Consider the following 25,897-nt stretch of genomic DNA (forward strand, 5'->3'; position numbering starts at 1 on the left):
GGCTGTCCATCATGATACCAGAGGACCCTCCTTAAAATGGGATGAGGTGTCTCTATGGGGCTAGCCTGAATGGAAGACTTCAATTTCCTGAGTTTCACTGGGGACGTTAAAAATGGCTCATTCATTAGTCCACACATCCAGAGAAGGCAACTCCACTTCTCTCCAGGCATTCTGGATTTAGTATGTGGGTCAGTTTCCCCCTCAGGTCCAAATAATGCAGTACTTCCAGTGCTTCAGAGCATAGCACTTTCTACGAAGATTCTCCTCTGTGCATGAAATAGCTGATTTAATGTTTCCACCTGATTTTGCACCTACATGGGATTTATTAAACATAGCATAGGAAGATGTCATAACATGGTATTCATTCACTGCATTGTAATTGTGTGTAACTGATGCATTTTGTTATGTCAATGGTGATGTTGTGTAAACAACTCACATTTACAAATGATCACTGTAACAACGATAAACTAGAGTGTCTTGTGATATGACTGTCAACCATTCGGGGTTTATTTTAGATCAGACGGCCTACATTCTCTCTGAATGCTTGCATGTTTGTGGTGTATCGTGTATGTATGCATGCATCAGTGATGCCAAATAGAATACAGATATGTTATAAATATAATATCTCTTCGGGTGGTGCAAAGCCAGAAATGGGTGTGTTGTGGCCCCAACCTCCTGATCTGTTCGTCCCGTCTTCCACTCCTCTACTGGTCACACATTGGTGGAAGCGCTTTCAAAGAGCTCGCGAGAAAGGAGGAATGGTCTCCAATGGTGACATGTAGCTGCAGACACTAGCCTGCATCATGGATGGAAAAACAAGCTAGCTATCTTGCCTGGCCACCTGACTGCAGCCCTGCCGACGATGCTAGTCTTGCGAGCAAGCTTGCAAATTGACCGTTGAATATTGCTTGGTTTTACGGAACGAATTTGACATTTTCTGTCAAGACATAAGAGGTCAGTATCAGGGGTTGGTGGATTGCTAGCTAGCTAGCTAGCCAACTGCTAGGTCAACTAATAGAATTAGCTTGTTAGCTGGCCAATGCTGTGTCGGTTTGTTAGTCTGTAAACGCTTTGAATTACCCATTTTGCAGAGGTAGATACAGTAGCTTTCGGGAATTAACCTGCTCGCTTAATTGATAGGTTTTTGGAGAAAGACAAATAAGCGACCATCTCTCTTGTCTTGATAAGAAGGTATGGTAGGTAGCTAGCTAGTAACAGTCATTGCTCCGTCCTCAGTGCAACACAGCAGATGCATGAACCTGATACTCTGTTTTGTTGTGATGTTGCCATGAATTGGGATCACATCTTGACCTTTTTTTATTATTTTTTTAGGATTGGATTGCAATTTCCTCCCATTTCCTAACACTTAAAGAAAACCGAAGTGGCTGAAATGGATGAACAAAGTGTTGAGGTATGGTTTTGATGTAGTACACCTGTTTACATACTACTTGTTTACACACAGTTGCCCTTGGATAACATAGACAAAGCCTCCAGATATCTTATAATGCAGATATATTTTCAAAATATGTTTGCTCCATGATTGACTACTGTAGCCTTTTAAGTGAAAGATGAATCAGTCTAGAGACATTGCTTTAACCAGAAAATCCACAAAGCTGACTGATGCAAGCACTCCTGTGCTTAATACCACAGGACACATCACTGGGACTTGCTCTTTGCCAGTGTTGGCTGTATGCCAGCTGCATTAGCCTGTAGATATCTGTTCCAAATATAGCTCACCCTACAAGGCAGTCATTTACATTTGCTCATTGACCAACTGAAATGAGAATTGATTCCTGCTGCTTGTCCAGGTCTGTGCCCTGCTGGGCTCAGTGCTCTGGGAGCATTTATCACAGTGGGATACTGTAGTAGGTCACTGACTTTCTGCAATTTAAAATAAATCAATGAATACGTCAAGGGTATATCGAATCAGGGTTATAAATCGTTTTTTGAGATTGTGCTTGAAAATTGGTACCTATGCTGTTTTTCATAATGGAACCAATGTACACCACATTTCCATTTGAGATGACTTTTCTTGCTTTAGTTGTTCACAGTAGGCCTGCCATTTTGATGCAGTGTTTGTTCCAGTGTTGTCTGAGTAAACTGAAAGATCCCATTCTTCCCCCCCACAGAGTATTGCAGAGGTGTTCCGCTGCTTCATCTGTATGGAAAAGCTGCGTGATGCACGACTCTGCCCACACTGTTCCAAACTGTGCTGCTTCAGCTGCATACGGGTGAGCCTGGCGCCATCACAGCACACTGTCATGGGCCGGTGCATGCCATTAGCATAGCTCTTTAGCTTAACTCTGCGCACCCTCAACTCTTGTTAGAACTCAATTAGTGAATTAGGCTGAAACTTGAAATGGTAACCTACCTAACCTTTTTGTTTTTCCGAATGACTTATTTTTATTTTCATGAGCATGTTTCTAAATGTCTGAATGCAATATAAAGTGTCAGGCTAGAAAATAAAGGAAATGAATTGGTGCAGACCTGGAAATGTTTTATTCTGTGGAAGAGTCAATTAAAACTGCACTGATTTGTACAAAGTTTTTCATCCAAGCCGTCATCAGTAATCCTAACCTCTGACCACTCCTCTGTTGACAGCGCTGGTTGACGGAGCAGAGAGCCCAATGCCCACACTGCCGGTAAGCCCTCCTGTCTTTGAACACAGCCCTCCGTATTTCTGCCAGAGTCTGGGGTATAACACACAGCTTTGATGTTGCTTCCAAAACCACCCTTCAAAATTCAGGCTGCCGAGCTGAGAGTAAATCTCTGGAATGATGTATTGATTTCTCTAAGTTCAGTGAGGAGGGATCTAGTGCCAGTATGTTATCGATTCCAGACTTTAAAAGAAACAAAGAGAGAAGGAAAGTCCTGGATGAAAAGGCACACTAAACTTGGGGATCTATATCTATTTTAAATAGATAATTGTTGTCCAAATAGTTTTTGGATAAACTTGTGTGTGTGTGTGTTCAGGGCACCGCTGCAGCTGCGGGAGCTGGTGAACTGCCGTTGGGCTGAGGAGGTGACCCAGCAGCTGGACACCCTGCAGCTCTGCAACCTCTCCAAACACGAGGAGAATGACAAGGACAAGTGAGCCCCAGTATCCCTCACTCCCCTGTGACCCTCTTCCTCATTCATCATCCTAACCGCCCCCCCATCACCACAATCTATATCCATCCCTCACTTTGTCCCTCTTTCTCTCTCTCTTGATCTGTCTCCTTTCTCTCTCTCTCTCTCTCTCTCTCTCTGTATATCTGACATCCACTATTGTGTAAAACACAACCTGTACTGATAAAAGCTAAATTTAGCCTGTTCTTCTGCTATATGGAGCAAAAGCAACTCAGAACAATGTGTCCTTTTCCAAGCTGCAATATTCAAAATGCCTAGCTAGCACATCCTAAAGGTGGCTTCTAGAGTTTATATCCAGTATGATGGTTTGTTTGGGATGTTGACGGTGTAAGTGTTAGGTGAGGTTCACATGTGTCTTGGGGTGTCAGTCTCTGTGCTTCCTCCACAGGTGTGAGAACCACCATGAGAAGCTGAGTGTGTTCTGCTGGACCTGCAAGAAATGCATCTGCCACCAGTGTGCTCTGTGGGGCGGCATGGTAAGCCCACTACTGTTGGGACTCACATTCAGTATGCAGTGGGCGGACCTGGGTAGAAGATACATTTGAAATTATTTCAGATATTTGAAAAAACTGAGGTGTGCTTGATTTGGCTCGCCTCGCACGCAGCAGTGGCATTACTGAGACTGCTCCATTGCTTCCATTGTGGCCTGACAAGGAAATCACCCGACGAAGGCTTCTTTTGAAGTCGAAACGTTGTTTTGTGTGGTGCAGCAATAAAGCACTGCGGAGCATTCGTGTACCGGATGTGGGCCTTTTCTTTCTTTACTTATTATTATTATTATTATTATTATTATTGTTATTATTTTTGCTTTTACGTTTTTGGGGGTGTGCATGTTACTTCAACACTTCGCTGACAAGGAAATCAAGCATGCCACGTTTTTCAAATATCATATCATATTATATATTGCACTTTATTAGGAACACCTGTACACCTTCTCATGGTGGAGGTGGTGTAATGGTGTGGGGAATGTTTTCTTGGCACACTTTGGGCCCGTTAATATCAATCAATCATTGCTTGAATGCCACAGCCTATTTGAGTATTGTTGCTGACCATGTGTATCCCTTCATGGCCACAATTTACCCATCTTCTAATGGCTACTTCCAGCATGATAATGCACCATGTCAAAGTAAAAGTCGTCTCAAACTGGCTTCATGAACATGACAATGAGTTCAGTGTTCTTCAGTGGCCTTCCCAGTCACCGGATCTAAATCCAATAGAACACCTTTGGGATGTGGTAGAATGGGAGATTCACAGCTTGAAAGTGCACCTGAAAAATCTGCAGGAATTGCGTGATGCAATCATGCCATCATGGACCAGAATCTCAAAGGAATGTTTCCAACATCTTGTGGAATCAATGCCACGAAGAATTGAGGCTGTTTTGTGAGCAAAGGGAAGCCCTACCCAGTATTAGTATAGTGTTCCTAATAAAGTGCTCAGTGAGTGTATATCATCATTTAATTATTTCCATGTACCCGTCACCTTCCTCTCTAGCATGGCGGCCACACCTTCAAGCCCCTGGCGGAGATCTACGAGCAGCACGTCAACAAGGTCAACGAGGAGGTGGCCAAGCTGCGCCGGCGCCTTATGGAGCTCATCAGCCTGGTGCAGGAAGTGGTGAGGAAACCTCCCCTGTCAATCAACTTTACTGTTCATTGAACAGGTTCATTGTTATTGTGTATCAGCTGTATGTTCAAGCATGGTCCTGTCGGGACTTTTTTAGGTTGGCAGTTACAATACGATAGGTGTACTGTTAATAGCTAACCTTATCTTAATATGAATAATCTGACTCTCCCAAGTGATTTAATTAACACTGCGAAGAATTGTTGAGTTTGTGTTGGTTATTTCAAGAATGGTCACATTAGAATGAATCAACAAATGAGGCTTTAGTAATATTAGAGAATATGATCTGCTACTGTACAAAACAACAACTGGGACCCAACTTCCAATCATAGTATTTTATATTAAGAGCTGTTTGCAAGGAGAACCAATGAGACCTCATCCTATCAATGCTATTCAGATGACACCACAGCATCAATACATTCCAAGGGCTTAGGCTTGTAAAACATCAGAGAGATCAGGGTAATCTCAAGAAGGGGGGCAGAATTTATGTCTCCCCCTCAGTCCTGTGTATATAGCCAGCCTACAGATCATTCACAACATGATGGAAGCTGCATGAATATTTTAGAGTGAGGGCCTCTCCCACTATCTAGCAAACGTATCCTGGCAGGGCTGTTCGAATGCCCTACTGATGTTATCTACTTTTATCAGAAGCAAGCCGGAGAAAAGCATAACATCACCAGCTGTCAATGCAATGCTGATATTGTCCACTAGATGGCATGTAGGTTTAGGAAATGAGCCAATTTCCCTTCCCTAATTCCTCATGAAGCTCCATTGTTATTCTCAACTTCTCTGTGATAGCCTTTGACGTACGTCTCCTCCTTTTCTCAGGAGAGGAACGTGGAGGCAGTGCGCGGGGCAAAGGACGAGCGTGTGCGAGAGATCCGCAACGCGGTGGAGATGATGATCGCCCGCCTGGACAACCAGCTCAAGAACAAACTCATCACCCTCATGGGTACGCTTTCACATCAGTAGCATCGCTCCGTTTCTCTCTCTCGAACCATTTCGGCGTAGACTAATGTCATTGAAATGCTCTTTCATGTTTTCAATCACAGGCCAGAAGACCTCCTTGACTCAAGAGACTGAACTACTGGAGTCTCTCCTACAAGAGGTTGAACACCAGGTGTGTGACCGCAGAGCAGTACATGTAGCCATGTTGTCTGTGTAGTATAACAATTTGAAAGCATGTGGCACGTAGCCAACAGAAGGCAATGGGGAAACTTCAGAAATGGTTTTAGGATATAAACACCAGTCACGGTGGATGTTTGCCCGTCTATGTACCTGCTTTAGAGGATGTGTTTCTTGCAGGACATACTGCATTGTCCATTGCGTTGTGGAAGCAGGTGTATAAGCAGAGAGTGTGAAGTGAGTGTTTTCAGCGGCAGTCTCTGCCACACCACATCGCACTGCACTCTGGGTAGCAGGAAGCCTGGGAAAATGAGTCACTGAGGCCCCTGTGGGTGGGAGTGACTAACGGGACACCTTTGCCTGACCAGCAAACCCATGTTGAATTTCCAAATTGGTTCACATTTGGTTGAGGTTAGGGGTTTGTTTCGGGTTACAGGTTTGGTTAATGTTAGGGTCAGTTTTATATTTTGACCTCATCGGATTCTGGTCAGGAAGGTCCCTTTAGGCTCACCCCCTCTATGGGTGCAGCACAATGGTCCACTATAAAGACACATTCCTTTCCTCATCTTCGTCTGCACTGATCAGAAAGGGTCAGAGCAGTATGGTGGACTACTGATAATGTTCACTTTAAGTGCAGAAGGATAGGAGATAATGCAAGGGGATCCAGCTTAGAATGTTGGGATGCAGATTGGCATGTGGCCTCTATGGAACCCTCTAGAAGCTTTGTTGTGGAGAGCAAAGAGGTGTTATGGGGTGAAATGAGTCATTGGTTAGCCGAAGCTTGAAAATCCTTCCTATTTCACACATCACGGGTTTCTATGCTTTAAGACAGAGCAGAGACAGGTTCAGTGACCATGGCTGGCCTCCTCAGAGAGTGGCTAATGATGGTGTCCTGGAGTCAACTGTCAGTCTCCTGTCACCATTCAGCCATATGAATCTTTTAGGACTTTTTCCCCTGGGCCTCTTAATGGTTTATTCATATCCACTTGAATACAAAGCCTTCTCTCCCCCTTTCTCCTGTTTTCTTATACATGCACCTCCTGGTTCTCCATGGCTAGTGGAACTGTTTGGGGATTGTATTGTGGCTAGTCAAATGAAGTGACTAACAGTAGAGGGTCAGGTGTAGCTGAGCCAAACTTTATGTGTGTGTGTGTGTGTGTGTGTGTTCGTCCCTTACAGTTGCGCTCCTGCAGCAAAAGCGAGCTGATCTCCAAGAGCCCTGAGATCCTGCTCATGTTCCAGCAAGTTCACCGCAAACCCATGCAGTCGTTCGTCACTACGCCAGTCCCCCCAGACTTCACCAGGTACCGTACCTAACCAGTGTCCTAAAACCACGACAAGACATTCATTAGTAAACGCAAATCAAAAACTTAATCGGGGAAGCAGGCACTCTCTTCAGACAATGACGTGGTTGTGTATCATCTTTTAGATATGCATAGATGATGAGTTAAGTTTCATATTTCCAAATATGTATTTCAATATGGATGAGTCATTATGCAGACTGAGATATTTTTACACTTTTATAATGGCTGATTTATGGCATTGAGCTGTGTAGTTATGCCAACAACACTCTCTCCATCTACAGTGAGCTGGTTCCTGCCTATGACTCAAGCACTTTTGTTCTGGCAAACTTCAGGTAAAGAATTCCTCCACTGCATTTGCTCATACATTTTTGGGAATGCTGCTGCAGTATTCGCAACAAGTAACAGAAATGAACACTAGTTTTGTTTTGTATGTTTATGTATGTGTAACTTTTGTGTGTGTGTGTGTGTGTGTGTGTGTGTATGTGTATATATATATATATATATATATATATATATATATATATATATATATATATATATATATATATATATATATATATATATAGCAGACAAAAAGTGCACGAGTGCATCATTACCCGTTCAGTCTTCAAGTTAATAAGATGCAATTTTGTGGCAAAAATAATACAAAGTACACAATTAGGTTAGGAGCACTTTATTCTGGGTTGCCAGGTCCAAGGCACTGATTAAGTGCTTACGCTCGAGTTGCTAATTAGCCTGTGACTGATCATATATTAGCATCAGTCGTTTGGGGGATTCGCCACCATTAAGGCAACCAGGCACACGTGTCCATATTAATGAGCAATTTCCCCTCTTATTATGACATTTTACTGATACACAGTTGATGTTGGTTGTTAAATGAGTAGGTTCGTTGTACCACTCTTGTTTTTCTGTCTTGCCTGTTGGTTGTTCCATGTGCAGCACCCTGAGACAGAGGGCAGACCCAGTCTACAGCCCTCCTCTCCAGATATCTGGACTCTGCTGGAGACTCAAGGTCTATCCAGTGAGTAGCTGCCTTCAACAGCTGATTGATATTTAGTCATCATTAATTCTAGACACCTGATGGAGAATATTTCATATTAGTAACTGTTAGAGAATATTTGATTTCTCATTCTTGTCAAGCTTAAACAATCCAGTATTTGAACCTTTTGACTGTCAGATGTTTTCTTCATCATTGAGTGTGTGTGTCTGTGTGCATTTCCTTCAGGATGGCAATGGCGTGGTGCGTGGTAACTACCTGTCAGTCTTCTTGGAACTGTCTGCAGGACTCCCTGAAACATCAAAGTACGCTCCTGCCATTACACTTGACCTGAAATCTATTATTTCACTGTTTTTTAATCAAGCTGTTTCCTTAAGAGTGGTGGTTACAGTGCGTGTGTTTGTGTGTGTGTAGGTACGAGTACCGTGTGGAGATGGTCCACCAGGCCTCCAGCGACCCCACTAAGAACATCATCCGGGAGTTTGCCTCGGACTTTGAGGTGGGGGAGTGTTGGGGGTACAACCGCTTCTTCCGACTGGACTTACTGGCCAGCGAAGGCTACCTCAACATGCAGACAGACACCCTGGTCCTCAGGTGGGCTAGTGGAGGGGGGGTTACCCAACACTCTGGAGAGAATGAGCCTTTATGTACTATTTGTATGTTTTGTTTGTGTAAATGGATATGTACACATTTGCAGCTATAAGAAAATGTAGCATATTGCCATTTTCAAGTGTGGTCATTTAGAGCAGCAATGCACAAAACGACATGCTTCACCTTTGACCTTATCCATTGGTTTCCCTCCCTGGAGGCTGACCCTGGAGGCAGACAGCAGATTTCTCATTCCAATTCATGCATTATAATGAGCACGTCCTCTGATTTCTCCCCCCACCGGTTCCCCTCATGATATTCTTTTCTGCAAATTAATCACATTGGAGTGTCCTATTTCCATATCTAATCTTTTAGTTGAACCAAAGTTGGTGTTTGAAAGTTTTGTCTTTGTTTCTGATAAGATGGATGCATTAGACTGTAAGACTAGCTAAGGACACCTGTTATTGCTCTAATCAGTGGGTTGAGAGCATGGTCCGTAAGCAGTGTATTTATATTGAGTGTGTTCTTGGATTTTCACATGACATGACTTGGACTCTTCTCCTGAGCAGGTACCAGGTCCGCTCGCCTACCTTCTTCCAGAAGTGCCGAGACCAGTACTGGTACATCAGCCAGCTGGAGTCAGCCCAGTCCAGCTACATCCAGCAGATCAACAACCTCAAAGAGGTGAGTGGGAGCTCAGAAAACAGACAACGGAGATGGGTTTCTAGCACAAAGATCACCTTTCATCCCCATATTCTACAATTGACTTCAGATCTTAATGCTGTGAAGCTTTTGGAAAACTAGCCCCAGTCTATTTGTGAAAGCGGTTAGCCTAGGTACCTGTTTCTGTACTCAGTAATGCTAGCTGTGTCAAATCTGGTTAGCTGCCTCCCCCAGTGTATGTATGTCATGTACTGTAACAAGCCATGTGATTAGACTGTGGCTGTGTGTGGCTCGATCAAGAGTTTTCCAAGTGTTGAAACTGGTGTGTTGAATGTGCTTTTCATTTGTAGTTGATAATGACTCCTCCATGTTATCTCTGTGGTTAAACTCCTGGCCTCCTCATATGTGTGTCTGTCTGTCTGTTCTCAGAGGCTGGCCATCGAGTTGTTCCGCAGGCAGAAGTCTCGTAGCTCCTCCCCTCCCGACCGGCGTCCAGGCCCCTTGGCCTCCGAGAGAGACTCCCGTCCGGGGAAGGCACCCCTGGTGGAGGACGCCGGCCAGCCCAACGCTGTCACAGAGGCCAAAGAGGAGGAGGAGGAGGAGGAGGAGGAGAAGACACAGCACGATGACTCCAACGTGAGTCAGAGATCATCATCATCATCATCATCTCTACGTAATTGTTCCTTTGTCGGTTCAAGATGGTGTAGGCAGGTCCAGCTAACTTCACAGTTGTAGAAGATATGGCCTTGAAATAAAAGGGAGTACATGTGCTCTGTTTGTACTCGAAGATTTCATTTAGCAACGTTTCGACCCACTGTGGGTCTAGACGGCGCAGGTACAGTCATTGTTTTTTCATTTGTATTGGTCTCCATCCCCGATTTAAATTGATGGCATTGCAAAAGCAACCCATCAAGATTCTATTGCACCGGACTAAATTAGATTTCAGGGACACTGATAAATCATTCCAACTTTACTTCCACTTAAAACGTCACTAGACCTATTTGTGTGCTGACCTCAGCGTATCCTCAGGTGTCTGGGATGAGGCCGGGGCACAGTGGAAAAACCTGCTCCGTCAGCAGATGGGCTCTAACTAGAAGGTGTCTGAACGTTGTATTACTGGTGGTTTCATTGGTCTGTCGTTGAGAAGGCACAGCAGAGTAAACAACACCTGCAACAAGCTGTGAATACGAATACAACATTCATAATGCTGACTTTGACTTTCTGTGAGAACGTTGTTTGAATGCGGTGGCCATTTAATGCCGTTGATCGCTTTTTTACTCTGCAGTGTCATCTACTACAGCTCAGGTTAGACCTCTAAGGCTTCATGTCGGGTGTAAGGATTTGTGTAATTGTTGTGCGAACGTTGTTTTATGGTCAGGAGTTGTCGGACGGGGACCTGGAGGTGGACTGTCTGACGGGGGATGAGGAGGTGAACCCTCTGGACGGCAGCAGCACCTCAGGCAGCTCCACGGCCACCAGCAACACGGAGGAGAACGACATCGACGAGGAGACCATGTGAGTCACTGTCCCAGGGCTGTTATGCTGCGTTCACACCATCTCTGAAAACTCTGAACATCCGAGTTGAGTTATTTGAGTAGAGCTTCCCTTTGGTTGGTTCTGACACTCTCCGAGGGGGAAACCCGGGTCTCATATTTGTCCCATGAGTTTCCTGTTTTCCTCGTGAATTTCTGAGTTTCCTCATTCCAAGCACTCATAAATGGCACGTTAGTTAACCCCTGAGGGGAGGGGGAAAAAGGGAACCTGTAGTGATGATAGAAAATCACTTTGATTGAGCCGTGCCTTTAGCTAAGAGTCAATTGTCTTTGTTTTGGAGTAAAGGAATAATAAAGAACATCTAGTCTGCCGTCCATCAAGGAAGACAGTTCTCCCAATTGTAACGCCCCCTCTCCCTCCACCCGCCTCAGGGTGCTTCCTGAGGGAAGGTCTGGAGAAGAATGATGCTGGGTTAGTTTTGATGTGAGTCGTGTATGGAGCCTATGGACTGCTAGTGGCAAGAGTCTCAGACTTGCATGTTCCTCTCTCTCCCACCCCCTCACTGTGAGCTCACACCAGATGAGCCAGTAGTGAGTCACCACTGATCCTGCCTGCCTGCCTGGGTACAAATCATCACTGAAGCCTCCTCTCTCTGGCTCTCCAGCTACTCGTGTACACACACACACACGTTTTTTGGCATCAGTTTTTTTTATTTTAAATTTACCTCAGTGTAATCATTACGTTTGACAAATACCATGCAACAATAATGCATTGTTGTGTTTAGTCAGGACTTCATTAAAATACCACGTTGTATTTTGAAGGGCTTACATATTGAATATAACACATTCACAGATGTAATTGCTTGCAAATATGCACCTTTGCTCAACTGAGCTGGGCTGGGCAGGGGGAGAAGTCGCCTGCATGTTTCACAGGCGTCTTGGGTTTTGTTTTGTGTGCATCTTCCCAGTTGACACTGTCTCTGCTTCACGGGATGATGAGCAGTCGGTGCCGTTGTTCTCAATTCAATCATGTCCTTGTACAAGTTGTTGTCTTAGTTTCAATATAGTTTTGATTGGCCATTATCAACAATTTATCACACAACATTTTCCTGGCTGAGCACAACAATAATTACATTTGAATTAAATAGAATTGTAAATACACACATGCGCGCGCGTCCACCCACACACACACACACAAACAATAGAGAGGAATACAGTGACAAACATACACACAATCTCCAGTCCAAGACAAACCAGAAACACTTAAATCCATGTTAGTACTCTGTTTGCTTTCAACAAGGATCCTCTAAAGTGTCAGCCCCCTCCTCTACTCATCCACCCACAAGGCACATCCTCTATCGTTCTCTCCAAACTGAAGTGCAGCCCCCCCCCCCCCCCTGCTTGTTCGACAGATGCTCCCAGATGCGTTGCTCTGCCGTTTCTCAGTCTATAAATATGCTCAGCCGTTGCAGTGAGAACGGCTCTTCTGGAGTGGTGACTCACCCAGCACTGGAGGCTGTGATACAACAGCACAGGGCTCTGCTCCCCCCCCCCCCCCCCCCCCTACTGTACTATACTATACTGGAGAGAGCAGTGCAGAATCCATTTCATCAGTAGAGGAAACACTTTCCATATAATCACCCTAAAAAGCTTTCTGGGAAAGGTGTGTGTGATTTAGGAACCCCAAGATGTGAACACTTCCATATTGAAGACTTGGCCTGGCTGAGGCTGATTTACTGTTTGGCTCCAAATGCAAGTCAAAGGGGGGGGGGGTTGACTTCTAGCCTCCTCTAATGAATGTACTGATATCCCAGGAGGCTTGTTGCTACAGTACGCCTTAGAGGGCATTAAGGCACAAAGTCCTATTGATGGTCATATTGTGTCTCTTGTGACTATAAATCTCTGTCAAACCAATCCAAACCTCTCATGTTTTGATATGGTTTGGTCATCTGGTGTTTTTGTTGTTTAGTAAAATGCTGGTCACGTGTGAGTCCCCCCCGTCCTAAGCTAAAAAGTAAGTCATAGGGGCTATAAGTGACCTGCGCTGCTTCACCAAATGTTTTGCAGACTACTGAAACTACAGTGATGGAGAGCACACGCATTGGCCAGCCTAAATTGAATTCAAGAAAACAAACGTGTATTTTTGTGTGCGCGACCCATTCAATGCAATGATGACCTTGAAGTTGACCTTGAGCAGCATTCACAGCCGTGTTCCTCTGTGTGGTCTCAGGTCGGGGGAGAACGACGTGGAGTTCAGTGGGAACCTGGAGATGGAGGAGGGAGAACTGCCTGACGACGTGGCAGGGGCAGCAGGTAACACACCTTAAAGACAGTCTCGTCCTGTTTCTGACCCTTTTCTCTCATTTACTCTCTCTTCTCCCTCTCTCACTATGATGTCTGTCTGTATCTGTCCGTGTATAATCGGGCTTAAAGAGGATGACTCATTGCAATGGGGTTGTCTCCAGCACCAATGTGGAAGGTTTTAAGTTTTTTGCGTGTATTAAGCATGTGAAAATGTGTTCGCAACTAGCTCGCAGAGGATTTAAACACTGCCAAAGGCGAATGTGATGTACTGCCTCACAACACTGCAATTAACATGCATGATGTGATGGAATGTAACTTTGAGTTCCGGTTGATTTGGGCTTGTGTTGTATTTTGATGTATTGCACCTTTCTTAGAAAGGTGGCCATGTGAAATAATTTTATCCTACCAAACTTTTATAAATGACTTAAAGTTGTCAACCCTTTACACATTTCTCTTAAAAAACAACAATGTTTTTTTCAAAGGTTTTGAGGGGGAATAATATTGAACTTTCCCTCAACTGAAAAGGAAAGGCTCCATTATTATATGCCCCTATGTTTAATAGTGGTTAGCAGAGGGAGGTTATTCACATTCAAATTTATTCATTAAACATTTGCTGCAAAGTGGATTATTATCGCGGCGGCCGTTACTGTGACCGCCTCATGCCGGGTTGTCCTTTTTTCACCAATCTTTAATGTCTCGCCTTTTTAAGCGCTCATTGTATGCAGACCTTAATGGGTTTTCTCAGCTGCTCTCTCATTGCTGTGCACAAGCCGCTAAGGCTCGTTTAATACCTTCACTGAAACGACTGGGGAGATTGAATCTGGGTTGTGTGAAATGTGGTCCGTTGTGAGAGGGAGCAGCTGTCTCAGTACAGCATGGTCTGTCTGCTTTGACAGCTTCTCAACCTGACTGTTTTGCCTCCCAAATTTTCATTGACCAAGCTGGTGTATTGAAAGTTTCACGAAGCTACTCAGTCGTATACTAATTGTTTATCGTTGTCATTGAGCCCCCCCCTTGCTGTAAGGTGTATTCAGTGTAGCCCACCTTTTTGTCTCCAATTCCCCTCTCTTCTAGATTTGACCACTTCAACCTCAATTGACAAATGACCGCTGTGTCTCTGACTGTGCCTTTCTGCCTCTCCCCTCTCTGGTTTTAAAAGTGCAGTTTTACACTTTACATTTTTTAAAAACGAAACCACTTCCTCTGCGTGGGCTCTCAGGAGGCTCGAGCCATGGTGCCCGTGGTCCGAGGCGAAGCGGAGGCGGTGGTCTCTCTTCCTCTGCCGGCAGCAACAACAGTCTGCTGGAGATCGACCCGGTCATCCTCATCCAGCTCCTGGACCTGAAGGACCGCAGCAGTGTGGAGTCACTGTGGGGGCTGCAGCCCCGGCCCCCCGCCTCCCTGCTGCACAGCCCAGGTACCACAGGGCTACGGCCTCTCACAGCCTCCCTTATACCCTCACCACAGCCTCTCTTATACCCTCACCACACTGTGGGTGATGCTAGCTAAATGATTGTATAGAGTCTGGACGACCCCAGGCTAACAAAAACACACCACTGATCTCTGTGCGGGTTTTTATCTGAGAACAGTCAAAACAGGTCGAGCTGAACAATCCATCATCCCTCCATTCTCCCTCCATCCACCCTCCACTTTTCTTCTTCCAGTCCAAGTCCATTCGCGGAAGGACCGGGAGCGCCGGCCCCAGGTGGTGCGAAGGTCGGCCCCGGACTCCGGGGTTCTGATCCGCCTCAAGGCCCAGATGGCGGAGGTGCGCAGCAAGATGTCTGACGTCAAGTGTCAGCTGGAGGCCCGGGGGGCCGGGGAGGCCCGGGCGGGGCCCTTGGGGGCCGGGGGGGTGGAGCAGGGGCCCTCCCACCACGCAGACTCAGACCTGGGGCCCTGCCGGAAGCCCACGGATCTGGACCTGCTGGGGAAAGGACCAGGCCCAACCAGGCACTGTCGCACTGGTGAGTAGGGCTTGTGTATGGTTCTTTTATGAATTTATTATGGGTCTTCTGAAAATGTGAAGAAATTTGCTTTGTGGCATGGCCTCTTAACTTCTTATGAGTGATTATGATTGACTACAGCTGGTACAATTGACTACAATGACACACTCATTACACTCAGCCAAAAACGCTACAATGGGAAAGTCTAAGGAGCTCAGCACGGATCTGAAAAAGCGAATCATTGACTTGAACAAGACAGGAAAGTCACTTGGAGCCATTTCAAAGCAGCTACAGGTCCCAAGATCAACTGTGCAAACAATTGTTTGTAAGTATAAAATGCATGGCACAGTTGTGTCACTGCCACAATCAGGAATAAAACGCAAGCCATCACCTGCTGCTGAGAGAAAATTGGTCAGGATGGTCAAGAGTCAACCAAGAACCACCAAAAAGCACGTCTGCCATGAATTAGAAGCTGCTGGAACACAGGTGTCAGTGTCCACAGTCAAGCGTGTTTTACTTCGCCATGGGCTGAGAGGCTGCCGTGCAAGAAGTAAGCCGTTGCTCCAGAAGCGGCACCTTAAGGCTCGACTGAAGTTTGCTGCTGATCACATGGACAAAGAAAAGGCCTTCTGGAGCAAAGTTCTGTGGTCAGATGAAACAAAAATTTATTTGGCCACAATGACCAGAAATATGTTTGGAGGAGAGAAGGTGAGGCCTTTCACCCCAAGAACACCATACCTACCGTCAAGCATGGTGGTGGTAGTATTATGCTCTGGGCCTGTTTTGCTGCCAGTGGAACTGGTGCTTTACAGAAAGTAAATGGAATAATGAAGAATTCTTCAGGAAAACCTAAAATTATCAGCCAGAAGGTTGGGTCTTGGACGTAGTTGGGTGTTCCAACAGGATAATGACTCCAAACACACATCAAACGTGGTAAAGGAATGGCGAAATCAGGCTAGAATTAAGGTCTTAGAATGGCCTTCACAAAGTCCTGACTTAAACCCCATCGAGAACATGTGGAGTGTGCTGAAGAAACAAGTGTGCTGAACTGCACCGATTCTGTCAAGAGGAGTGGTCAAAGATTCAACCAGAAGGCTACCAAAAGCATCTAATTGAGGTGAAAATGGCCAAGGGACATTTAACCAAATATTAGCATTGCTGTATGTATGTTTTTGACCCAGCAGATTGTCACATTTTCAGAAGACCCATAATAAATTCATAAAAGAACCAAACTTCATGAATGTTTTTTGTGACAAAGAAGTATGTGCTCCAATCAATCCATCTCAGAAAAATTAGGAGTTGTAGAAATTATTGGAAACTCAAGACTGCCATGACATACATGTTCTTTACAAGTGTATGTAAACTTCTGACCACAACTGTATATACAGCTCTGGGAAAATATTGAGACCACTGCAAAATTATTAATTTCTCTGGTTTTACAGGTATGTGTTTGAGTAAAATGAACATTTGTTTTATTCTATAAACTACTGACAACATTTCTCCCAAATTCCAAATAAACATATTGTCATTTAGAGCATTTATTTGCAGAAAATGACAACTGGTCAAAATAACAAAAAGATGCAGTGTTTTCAAATAATGCAAAGAAAACAAGTTCATATTCATTTTTAAACAACACAATACTAATGTTTTAACACAGGAAGATTTCAGAAATCAATATTTGGTGGAATAACCCTGATTTATAATCACAGCTTTCATGCGTCTTGGCATGCTCTCCACCAGTCTTTCACATTGCTTTTGGGTGACTTTATGCCACTCCTGGCGCAGAAATTCAAGCAGCTCGGCTTTGTTTGATGGCTTGTGACCATCCATCTTCCTCTTGATCACATTCCAGAGGTTTTCAATGGGGTTCAGGTCTGGAGATTGGGCTGGCCATGACAGGGTCTTGAACTGGTGGTCCTCCATCTACACCTTGATTGACCTGGCTGTGTGGCATGGAGCATTGTCCTACTGGAAAAAACAATCCTCAGAGTGGGGAACATTGTCAGAGCAGAAGGAAGCAAGTTTTCTTCCAGGACAACTTTGTACGTGGCTTGACAAAGACAAATCTGCCCGATTCCAGCCTTGCTGAAGCACCCCCAAATCATCACCGATCCTCCACCAAATTTCACAGTAGGTGCGAGACACTGTGGCTTGTAGGCCTCTCCAAGTCACCATCTAACCATTAGACGACCAGGTGTTGGGCAAAGCTGAAAATTGGACTCATCAGAGAAGATGATCTTACTCCAGTCCTCTACAGTCCAATCCTTATGGTCATTTGCAAACCTCAGCCTGGCTCTTCTTTGCTTCTCGTTGATGAAGGGCTTTTTTCTAGCTTTGCATGACTTCAGCCCTGCCCCTAGGAGCCTGTTTCTAACCATCCTCGCCGTGCACTTCACCCCAGCTGCCGTTTGCTATTCTTTTTGTAGGTCACTTGATGTCATCCTACGGTTGTTGAGTGACATTCGAATGAGTTGGCAGTCATCCCGGTGGAGAGTCGTTTTCGCCCTCTGCCGTTCTGTAGCTTTGTTGTCCCTAATGTCTGCTGCTTGACCTTGTTCTTATGGACCGCCGAGATTTTAAGGATGGAAGCAACCTGACGCTCACTGTATCCCTCTGCCAGTTAAGCCAGAATTGAACCCTTCTTTTCCTCACTCAAAACTTTTCTTTTCAACTCTTTTGCCATAGTCAGTATTTTTTATTTTTTTTATTTTTTTATTCCAATTACTTTTGAGGTACTACTAGCACTGTTTTTGCAGTGGTTTTTATACTTTTCTTCATTAAATCAGATTTGGTTCAGGTGATCACCTAATCAGTACCTCATTAAGTAGAATGAGGTGTGCCTGTATTGGAATATATATATATATAATGTGTGTGTATGTTTTTTTGGACAAATATTACATACAACAAATCATTCAAAAATCCTCCTATAAATAGATTATATTATTTGTCAATGTCATCTAAAAAGCTTGAGTCTGTTTTTCATAGATGAAAATGAGATGGGCTGTTTTAAAGGAGCTATTGATTCTAAGTGTCTGTGTTGTGCTGTGGTTCCTGTTGCAGGAGGGAAAAAGGCGTCGTCTCCCAAGCAGGAGGGGGTGGGAGCAGGCGGAGGGCTGGGTCTGAGGAGGGCCGCAGACTGTGTGGAGAAGGAGCTCAGAGGAGGAGACCCAGCCAGCGACCATAGCCTGGGTCCCAGGGATGTATCCTGCGGATCAGAGGGTGAGTACCAGACCGTACCACCGCCAGGGAGATGGAGACCGGGCCTGCAAGCCTGTTTTGAATGTGGTTAGGGTTAAGGGTTTGGTTAGAGTCAGGGTTAACGTCGGGTACAGAGGGTTGAACAGAGTATCAATGTTCTGTAGTGAAATAGGGCTGTGATGGTCATGTCATTTTGGGTAACAATTACTTACCTAACCCTAACCCTGGTGTGGTCTAGAACCACGGCCTACATTGCACACACATGCCCATGTCGGCATGGGTCCGAACCTGGCCCATACCCTGCTTACATACCCTTACTTCCTGTCTTTCTCTACTATCGCTATCCAATTAAAAACTGAAAACTATGAGAGTGGGACTACCACACTCTAAAACATAACCTTTAAAAACAATTACTTGTCATGCAAAAATCATAATTGAAACAGTTACGATGGTTTGACCTCCTGGGTCAGAAGAGACAGTTAAGATGGATGAATGTTCCCTGTGGTATTTTAATGCTGATAAGCGCGTTGGTTCCCTCCCTTCCTCCCTCCCCATGTTCCCAGGAGCTCTGAAGCCGCGCAGCGTGCACAGCTCTCCTCCCTCCCTGGGCAGCGCAGCAGCCTTCTCTGACCAGCCCTGCAGCTCCAAGCAGGAGGAGCAGCTGTACGGAGCCTCTGGGGTGGACCTGTACAGCCTGGGGGGACTCAGCTCCATCTCCACCTCCACCATGACACGCAGGAGCCACATCCTGGGGTAAGACTTCAGAGCCTAGACCTAGGGATGGCTCTGACTCAAGTTTTTGAAAACTGGTCGATTTTAATTGATCACACCGGGTGCATCATTTCAACAACAATGTTGCTGGTTTGGTGATGCGTGACTGGCCAGCCAGGAGTGATTTGAGTGTGACAGTGAGGGAATGAAAGGGCTGTCTGCTGCTGTTGGATAGAATGATGACCAATTCTGCCCACAATCTCACAGACTAGTGGCTCGCTTCAGCTGTGCCAATGAAAATGAGGGGAAAAGCGGTATTTATTTTTAATTAGCGATTTCCTCCTTTTTAAAAATAGTTTGGGACCCCCTCGCTTGACTAACCTCTGACTGTCTCATCTCTCAGACCTGAGGTCACAGAGGTTCCAGGCCTGGCTCAGAAATACTTGCATTTTGCCTGGAGTATGCACTTTTGGGACTATTCCACTTGGGGGACTATTCCATTGGTTTCCACTGGCAAACTAAATGGAGAATAGGTCATGTATTTTAAAGTGATTTGACATGTAGATTTGACCCAGGACTGGTGGATTCATCGCAATAGTTTGAAGTGTGCCTCTTTCCCCTGGTCTGCTCTCCTGCTTCGCCACTGATCTGATAACATCGGACAGGTGAAGGCAATATGGCGGAATGATGCCAACTGGGAATGGGCTTTTAAAGGAGACAAGGTTGGAAGGGAGAGGACATTGTTTACTGTTGCTTACTGATACTATTGAGGCATTTGTTCAAGTGAGCTGGAGCAGAAAAATATTGACATTAATTCAACCCCCCTGCCAATATCTGCTCCAAATGAGCAATGTCTGTGGGTGGTCCTAATTGTTTAGAGTTTTGCGATTTACTCACTGTGCCAACCTTGGCTGGTTTTTAAAAGAAGACAGGATAAGTGAAAATCCAGTATTTGGACCATTCTAATTTTTAACAGACTCTGTGGTATCGATGTGACCGTATTCTCAGTAATCCACTGACAGACCAAAAGTCGGGGGGGGGGGCGGGCGGGCGTGTCTATTGTGATCCTACCAATTCACTTGAGGTCACACATTTATGTGGCACATAAACCAGCTACAGTATGTCTGTAGATGGCCATTGTCAGTGGACTGCAGTATGAATAGGGCCAGGTGGAACTTCTCCTCTGTGGTCATCGGGGGTGTTTTGGGAGGTGATGTGGTGCGGAAGGTTTGGTGACCTGTGTGAGATGACCCTCTCCCCCTCCACCCTCCCCCAGGGCCGGCCTCCTGACTGACAGCTCTCTGGACTGTGACCCAGAAGAGACAGGAGAGACCCGCCAGCCACTGCTGTCCCTGACAGACGGACCCTCTTCACACCCTGATGAAGGTGAACACTCTCTCTTTCTCATCCCTCTCTCTCTCTCTCTCTCTCTCCATCACTCCCTCCCTCTCTCTCTCTCTGAGAGTTGGCACGAGTCACAAATCTCCACTATTCATCCAAACCCTAAAAGCATCTCTGCAGTACATTATTTGAGTGGATTGAGTTACTTAAACTGCCTTTCACCAGGCACTGATTATACTGAGAGAACAGGCTTATCCTTGGCACTGTAAGGACGAATGGTGAAGCTCTATTTTCTGTTTTCTTCTTGGTCCCCCTCTGTCTCTCCTGTCTTCCTTTTTTTCTCTCTCTCTCTCTGGTCTTCTGTTTCCCTCCCTGTCAGGTCACCTGGGTCAGAAGCAGCCTCTGCACCTGCTGCCAGGTATGAGCAGTGACAGCGAGATCGACTGTGACACGGAGAACGAGGACGAGGTGGTGGCCCTGCAGGCCGGAGACTGCCGCTACGACACCCGGGCTATGCCCTGCGCAGGTGATTTATTATACACACACACACACACACACACACGCTCCCCTGTCTAACTCTTACACACACACACACTAACCTTCATAACACACATCTAGCCTCGCTCTTGAAATCAGTCCCTTTTTGTAATGTAGAAAATGACCTAAAAAACTGAGATTACTTGAACTTGAAACTGGCATTTTCTTAACCCGTCGCTTAAATCTTTTTTTTGTGTGTATATTTATATGTATATATATATATATATTGTGAGAGCTGAGTTGAGGCTGCAATGTATGATAGTTATATAGATATATATATAACTGCAATGTATAATATATATATATATATATATATATAACTATTATACATTGCAGTTATATATATCTATATAACCATATAACTATTATTATATTATATTATATTATATTATTCTCCTACAGCCTCAACTCAGCTCTCACAATTGAAGAACTGGTTGATTGCTAAGATCAGGGTTTTCTCTCTCCTCACAGGGGACCAGTTAATCTCTGAGGACCTGAGTTTCACCACAGGAGAGACCACAGAGAGGTGATTCTTCTCCTACAGCCAGTGTGACCGCTGAAACAGCAATATGGTGGCTGTAGAGTGTTGTGTAGAACACACCTGCACCTGCATGCAGTCATTCTAGTCACTGACAATCTCACATGCTACAAAAATGCCACTAATCTACAAATATATATTTGGTCACTTTAATATGCTCTCCTACATCATTTGTATATAAATGTAGATTTGACAAAGATGATAACTATTATTTGTGAGGCATCACTCATACCTTAGGTCAGGTTGTTCTCATAGAAACTAACATGCATCTAATTATGACTTTTGCTTTGGCATTTTCAATTGAGGTGAATTGTTAGAAATGAGCTTGCTTTTCTGGCTCCACCGCAGAAAGATCTCCCTGCCTTTTGGATTTAATTAGGTGCTATTGATGTCTGTGTGGATAGGGAAGTGCATGGAGCCTTCTGTACAATAGGTGCTGTGTAATGCACACTCTCTGTTAAATAATCCAACACCTTTCAGCCCTTGCAGCTAAACCTTTTAGACCCTTATGTAGATTTTGGCCACATTTCTCCCTTTGTAAATATGTCAATCTCTATTATGCTGCTGTAGACATACAAACGTGTTTCAAAGGTAGGTCATGTTTCGTGGCCTGTTCGAGTACCTACCCTTGAAGATCATTTCAGACCAGTACGAGTAGAGTTGATCCTCCTCATCTTTTTCATCATGGCCCATTAAGGCATATAGGCTATTATCCATAGATGCAGATTTTTCCTTCCATCAATTGCAGTGTTTTTCCTGGACAAGCTTGTACAATAGGACTGTAGTTTTGGTGTGAATCCCCAAGGGCATTTAAAAGACTCTACCCACCTAGCACTTCTGCTAATCTTTGAAAAATGGGTCCATGATTGTTTGTTTGAATGTTCATCTTTGTGGATTTCCTTCCCCTCCTCTCCTCATCGTCTTAAAACTCTCAATGTCACATTCCGTCTTCTTCAGGGTAGATGATGATGATTGGTTATCTTAGAATCTGTCTGATACTTCTTTTAGTGTGGAGAACAAGTGTGTGGTAAATTGCACAAAAGCTCTCAAACTGATGGTATGGACTGTCATTTGGAACGATTTCTTTTGAGTGTCCCCCTTTTGCTGATCAGAGGGTGCCATTTCTGCCTTGAAACTTTCCTCTGTGACCATTGACCATTTCATCAATCTCTTGAACTTTGAGGTCCAATACGAGCCGTCTTCTGACCATAATAGCAACTGAGCCGAACCTATAGTTGTCATAAAGGACCATGAACACTAGCAAAAAAAGTTAGGAGATTTCTAACTAAATGGGTTTGTACACACACACAATATTTGAACACGCCTTGAAATTAGCAGGTGACAACTGGATCTGTAAATATTCCTATCCCTTGAAAAGGTTGTCTGTAATGACTGATAAGAAAATGTTATTAATGTCTGAATAGTTTACCCAGTCAATATTATTTTGTCGGCTGTAAAATGCTTGATGCTTAACCATAGGTGTCACCTAGATCTTCACCATCATATGTGCCTAAAACTGCATGGCTCCACAGGGTTGACACCAATAGGCAGGTAGCGATAAAACATCTTATTTTGCCCTTGAAATGATATTTGTGTATGTAGCCTAAACTCAACCTAATAAGGTCTTAATATATCTGCATATAACTTGTGTTCAGTATGTCTGTTCACAATGTACATTTCTGTTACTTCCCATATGTTGAGGTGTGTGTGTGTGTGTGAGACTGAGTGAGAAAGAAAGAGAGTGGATTCTAAGTGTTCTTCCCATCTTTTATTGTCACTTCTATTTCACAGCATTAGGGTTTATTTTGTATTCTCCCAGAATGCAGTGGGCTTTTGTGTTGGATATGTACATTTCTTTGAGTAAGTAATAGAGTATGACATGAACAAATAAAGTATTTTATGGTTTCTTGAAAACTGAGCACGTGCATGTGTCTTTTGTGATACAGAAAAACCTGTCCCTGAATTGCTTGATTGGTCGAAAATGTATAAGCCTCTCAGCTTCAACAGTTAACATTATTTAATTCAAAAACCAACAGGATGAGGGGTTCCTCTTATTGTGGTGAGGAGGGCATGGTACGGGGGGGTGGAGAGGAGGTGGCGAGGATGGTACGGGGGCGGGGTGAGGAGGCTGGGGGGGCGGGAGTATTGGAGAGGGGGGGGGGGTGAGGAGAGTATTGGAGGTGGTGAGGAGGAGGAGAGGGTGGTGGTGAGGAGGGTGGGCAGTGTGGAGCGTCTGGTCTGCCATTGTGGATGGGGGGCTCACACTGCCAGGTTGGCGCGATGAGAGTGTGAGCTCAGCAGAGATTATGTGGGTGAGTGAATGTTGGCACTGCCGGTGTCCTGCTCGCATCCGCTCCCCGACTCTCCCCTCCCTCTTTCTGGGCTGGAATGTGCCAGGAGGCAACGTTTAATTTAGGAGGGTAGAAGAAGAGGACATGTTGCACATTAGTCTGCAGCCCAGAAAGCCCCGTAGGAATTGGCATGATTCAAGCCACCATTACATACTACAACAGATTCTCAGGTCCAGTACTGAAATGAGCCGTTCCTGCCCTATCCTATCCTATCCTATTCCCTTGACACTTGTGCAGACTTGTAAATAGCTGGAAGCAAGATGGTGACAATTCCACTAGCCTAGAGGGTATCGTGACTACCATCTTGTTTATACCTATCCTATCTTTTCAGATATACACAAGTCACTAGGGTTTAGTGGCTAGGAGTGATTGGACAGGGCCTGAGTCTCTTTAGTAGGCACATGCTATATGTAACTACCAAGAATGTTTTGAGATTTATTTGAATTATCATTTGCAATGTGTCAGGACGTTTTAAGATTGATTAATTGAATGAGTCAGGCCATTAAGTGGCACTAATAGGGCACATTATGGAACATTGTAGCTTTGATACCTGTAAGGTTTTTCCCAATTAAGTAGCACCTATAAAGCTCCACTGCCATACACACTTATAGATTAAAAGCTTACATTGTTTTTATTGATTATCGAGTCCTTCTGTATAAGCTGTTTCAAACTAGTTGACTAACAGCCTAGTTCAATAAACCTATATTTATAAACCTAAACCAGATTAAGTGTTAAAATTGCTGGTCCAATTGCATGTCTGTGATGAGACATGTACGAAATTACACCGATTGGCCCAATTTTGATGAAACTACGGTGAAAGCGTTAGGGTTAGATCTTTATCTTCCGTAGAGATTGTTTAGGAGTTTCCAGGTTCCATCATTTAACACATCATAACAGGGTGCAAAGTGGAGAGCTTGGGAGTGTGGCCTGATGCAGTAGGCATGAAGCCTAGATGGCCCGCACCTATTTTCGACCGGGGCTTTCGGCGGTGACGCACTTAACATAATAATATATATGCCATATAGCTGACGCTTTTATCCAAAGACTTACATTGCAGTAAGTGCATACATTTTTCAGTGGGAATCAAACCCACAACCTTAGCGTTGTTAGCGCCGTGCTCTACCAACTGAGCCACAAGAGGACCACTTCCTTCTTCTATGCCCGCGAAGATTTGAAGACACCCTTCCCCTTCCAAAAAAGTATGTATCTTATATTTAAATATTATAATGAGTCTAAATGCCAAATTTGATGACGATGCTTGCATGTTTAGTGTTATAAATAGGACCTAAATTCTTTATTTATATTTTGGTGAGGTCGCGACCGCCGAATTCCTTAATCACAACTCCAGAAGTCGCTTTCGGGCTAGCAAAATTAGCTTTACCCAGTTCCACCAACTGCCATCCTGTCAGTAATGACAGACGACACACCGGTGAATGTCTACCGAAATTAAAAAGAGCCTAAAATGACCGCAATACTTTGACATTAGTCCGTTTAACATTGTGGTAATTGGGAGTGCGTCGAGAAAAGCGTTTCTTGACGGATGCAACCATCGAAGCACTCTTCCGACCGCAACCTTATTGTAAATGCATACACAAGTGAAGCTGATGCCGGAACTATGACTTGATGATCTTTATATACAAATAATATTTAGGAATAAACAGTATTTGGTGATGGTCTGAAAATGGTTTTAGATCATGTTTATGAACTTTATATGAAGAAACATTTCGAAGTTGAGGCCTTATGAAGCATGAATGTAATTTTTTTTAAGAATGAAAAGATTCAAATGCAGAGTTTAATATATGTATTTTATTATTCAACATTGAATAATAGTATTATGTAATGTAATACTACATTTAGTATAATTAATTACTACTGACCTGTAATACTATTATTTAAAATATTCTTAGAAAAATTAGGACATACAAGACATGGAGGAAGGAGAACATGGTCAGCGCTTTGGTAGCCTGAAGGGAGGGCATAAGTGTGAGGCAGGCAGGGAAGACCTTCGGTGTGCCCAGATCGACGCTCATGGATAGAGTCAAAGGCCATGGG

At 44.4% G+C, this 25,897-nt stretch overlaps 1 protein-coding gene across 2 annotated transcripts; it reads left to right on the forward strand.

Moving 5' to 3' along the window:
* The first annotated feature begins 813 nt into the window (after positions 1 to 813).
* On the forward strand, positions 814 to 23,403 carry trim37 (tripartite motif containing 37). Of its 2 annotated transcripts, none has more exons than XM_083696124.1 (25): positions 814 to 954; positions 1,333 to 1,411; positions 2,130 to 2,231; positions 2,602 to 2,642; positions 2,974 to 3,090; positions 3,518 to 3,605; positions 4,621 to 4,743; positions 5,578 to 5,701; positions 5,802 to 5,869; positions 7,054 to 7,178; positions 7,460 to 7,510; positions 8,118 to 8,199; positions 8,404 to 8,480; positions 8,590 to 8,769; positions 9,333 to 9,447; positions 9,856 to 10,062; positions 10,805 to 10,941; positions 13,150 to 13,232; positions 14,443 to 14,640; positions 14,813 to 15,190; positions 18,230 to 18,388; positions 18,931 to 19,120; positions 20,355 to 20,464; positions 20,799 to 20,945; positions 21,428 to 23,403. In XM_083696124.1, the coding sequence occupies exons 2-25, from the start codon at positions 1,391 to 1,393 to the stop codon at positions 21,484 to 21,486; spliced, it is 2,982 nt and encodes a 993-aa protein (XP_083552250.1). In that variant the 5' UTR covers positions 814 to 954; positions 1,333 to 1,390; the 3' UTR covers positions 21,487 to 23,403. The 2 variants fall into 2 exon arrangements, with proteins under 2 accessions (XP_083552250.1, XP_083552251.1); XM_083696125.1 differs by having other exon boundaries at positions 14,888 to 15,190.
* Positions 23,404 to 25,897: the final 2,494 nt, after the last annotated feature.

Source organism: Argentina silus, assembly GCF_951799395.1.
Source record: "Argentina silus genome assembly, chromosome: 2".
NCBI lineage: Eukaryota > Metazoa > Chordata > Actinopteri > Argentiniformes > Argentinidae > Argentina > Argentina silus.

Coding starts and splice junctions, on each gene's coding strand:
- trim37 (XM_083696124.1), top strand. CDS start 1,391: ATGGATGAACAAAGTGTTGAG. Junction 1,412..2,129: donor TGGATGAACAAAGTGTTGAG/GTATGGTTTTGA, acceptor TCCCCCCCACAG/AGTATTGCAGAGGTGTTCCG. Junction 7,179..7,459: donor GTCCCCCCAGACTTCACCAG/GTACCGTACCTA, acceptor CTCCATCTACAG/TGAGCTGGTTCCTGCCTATG.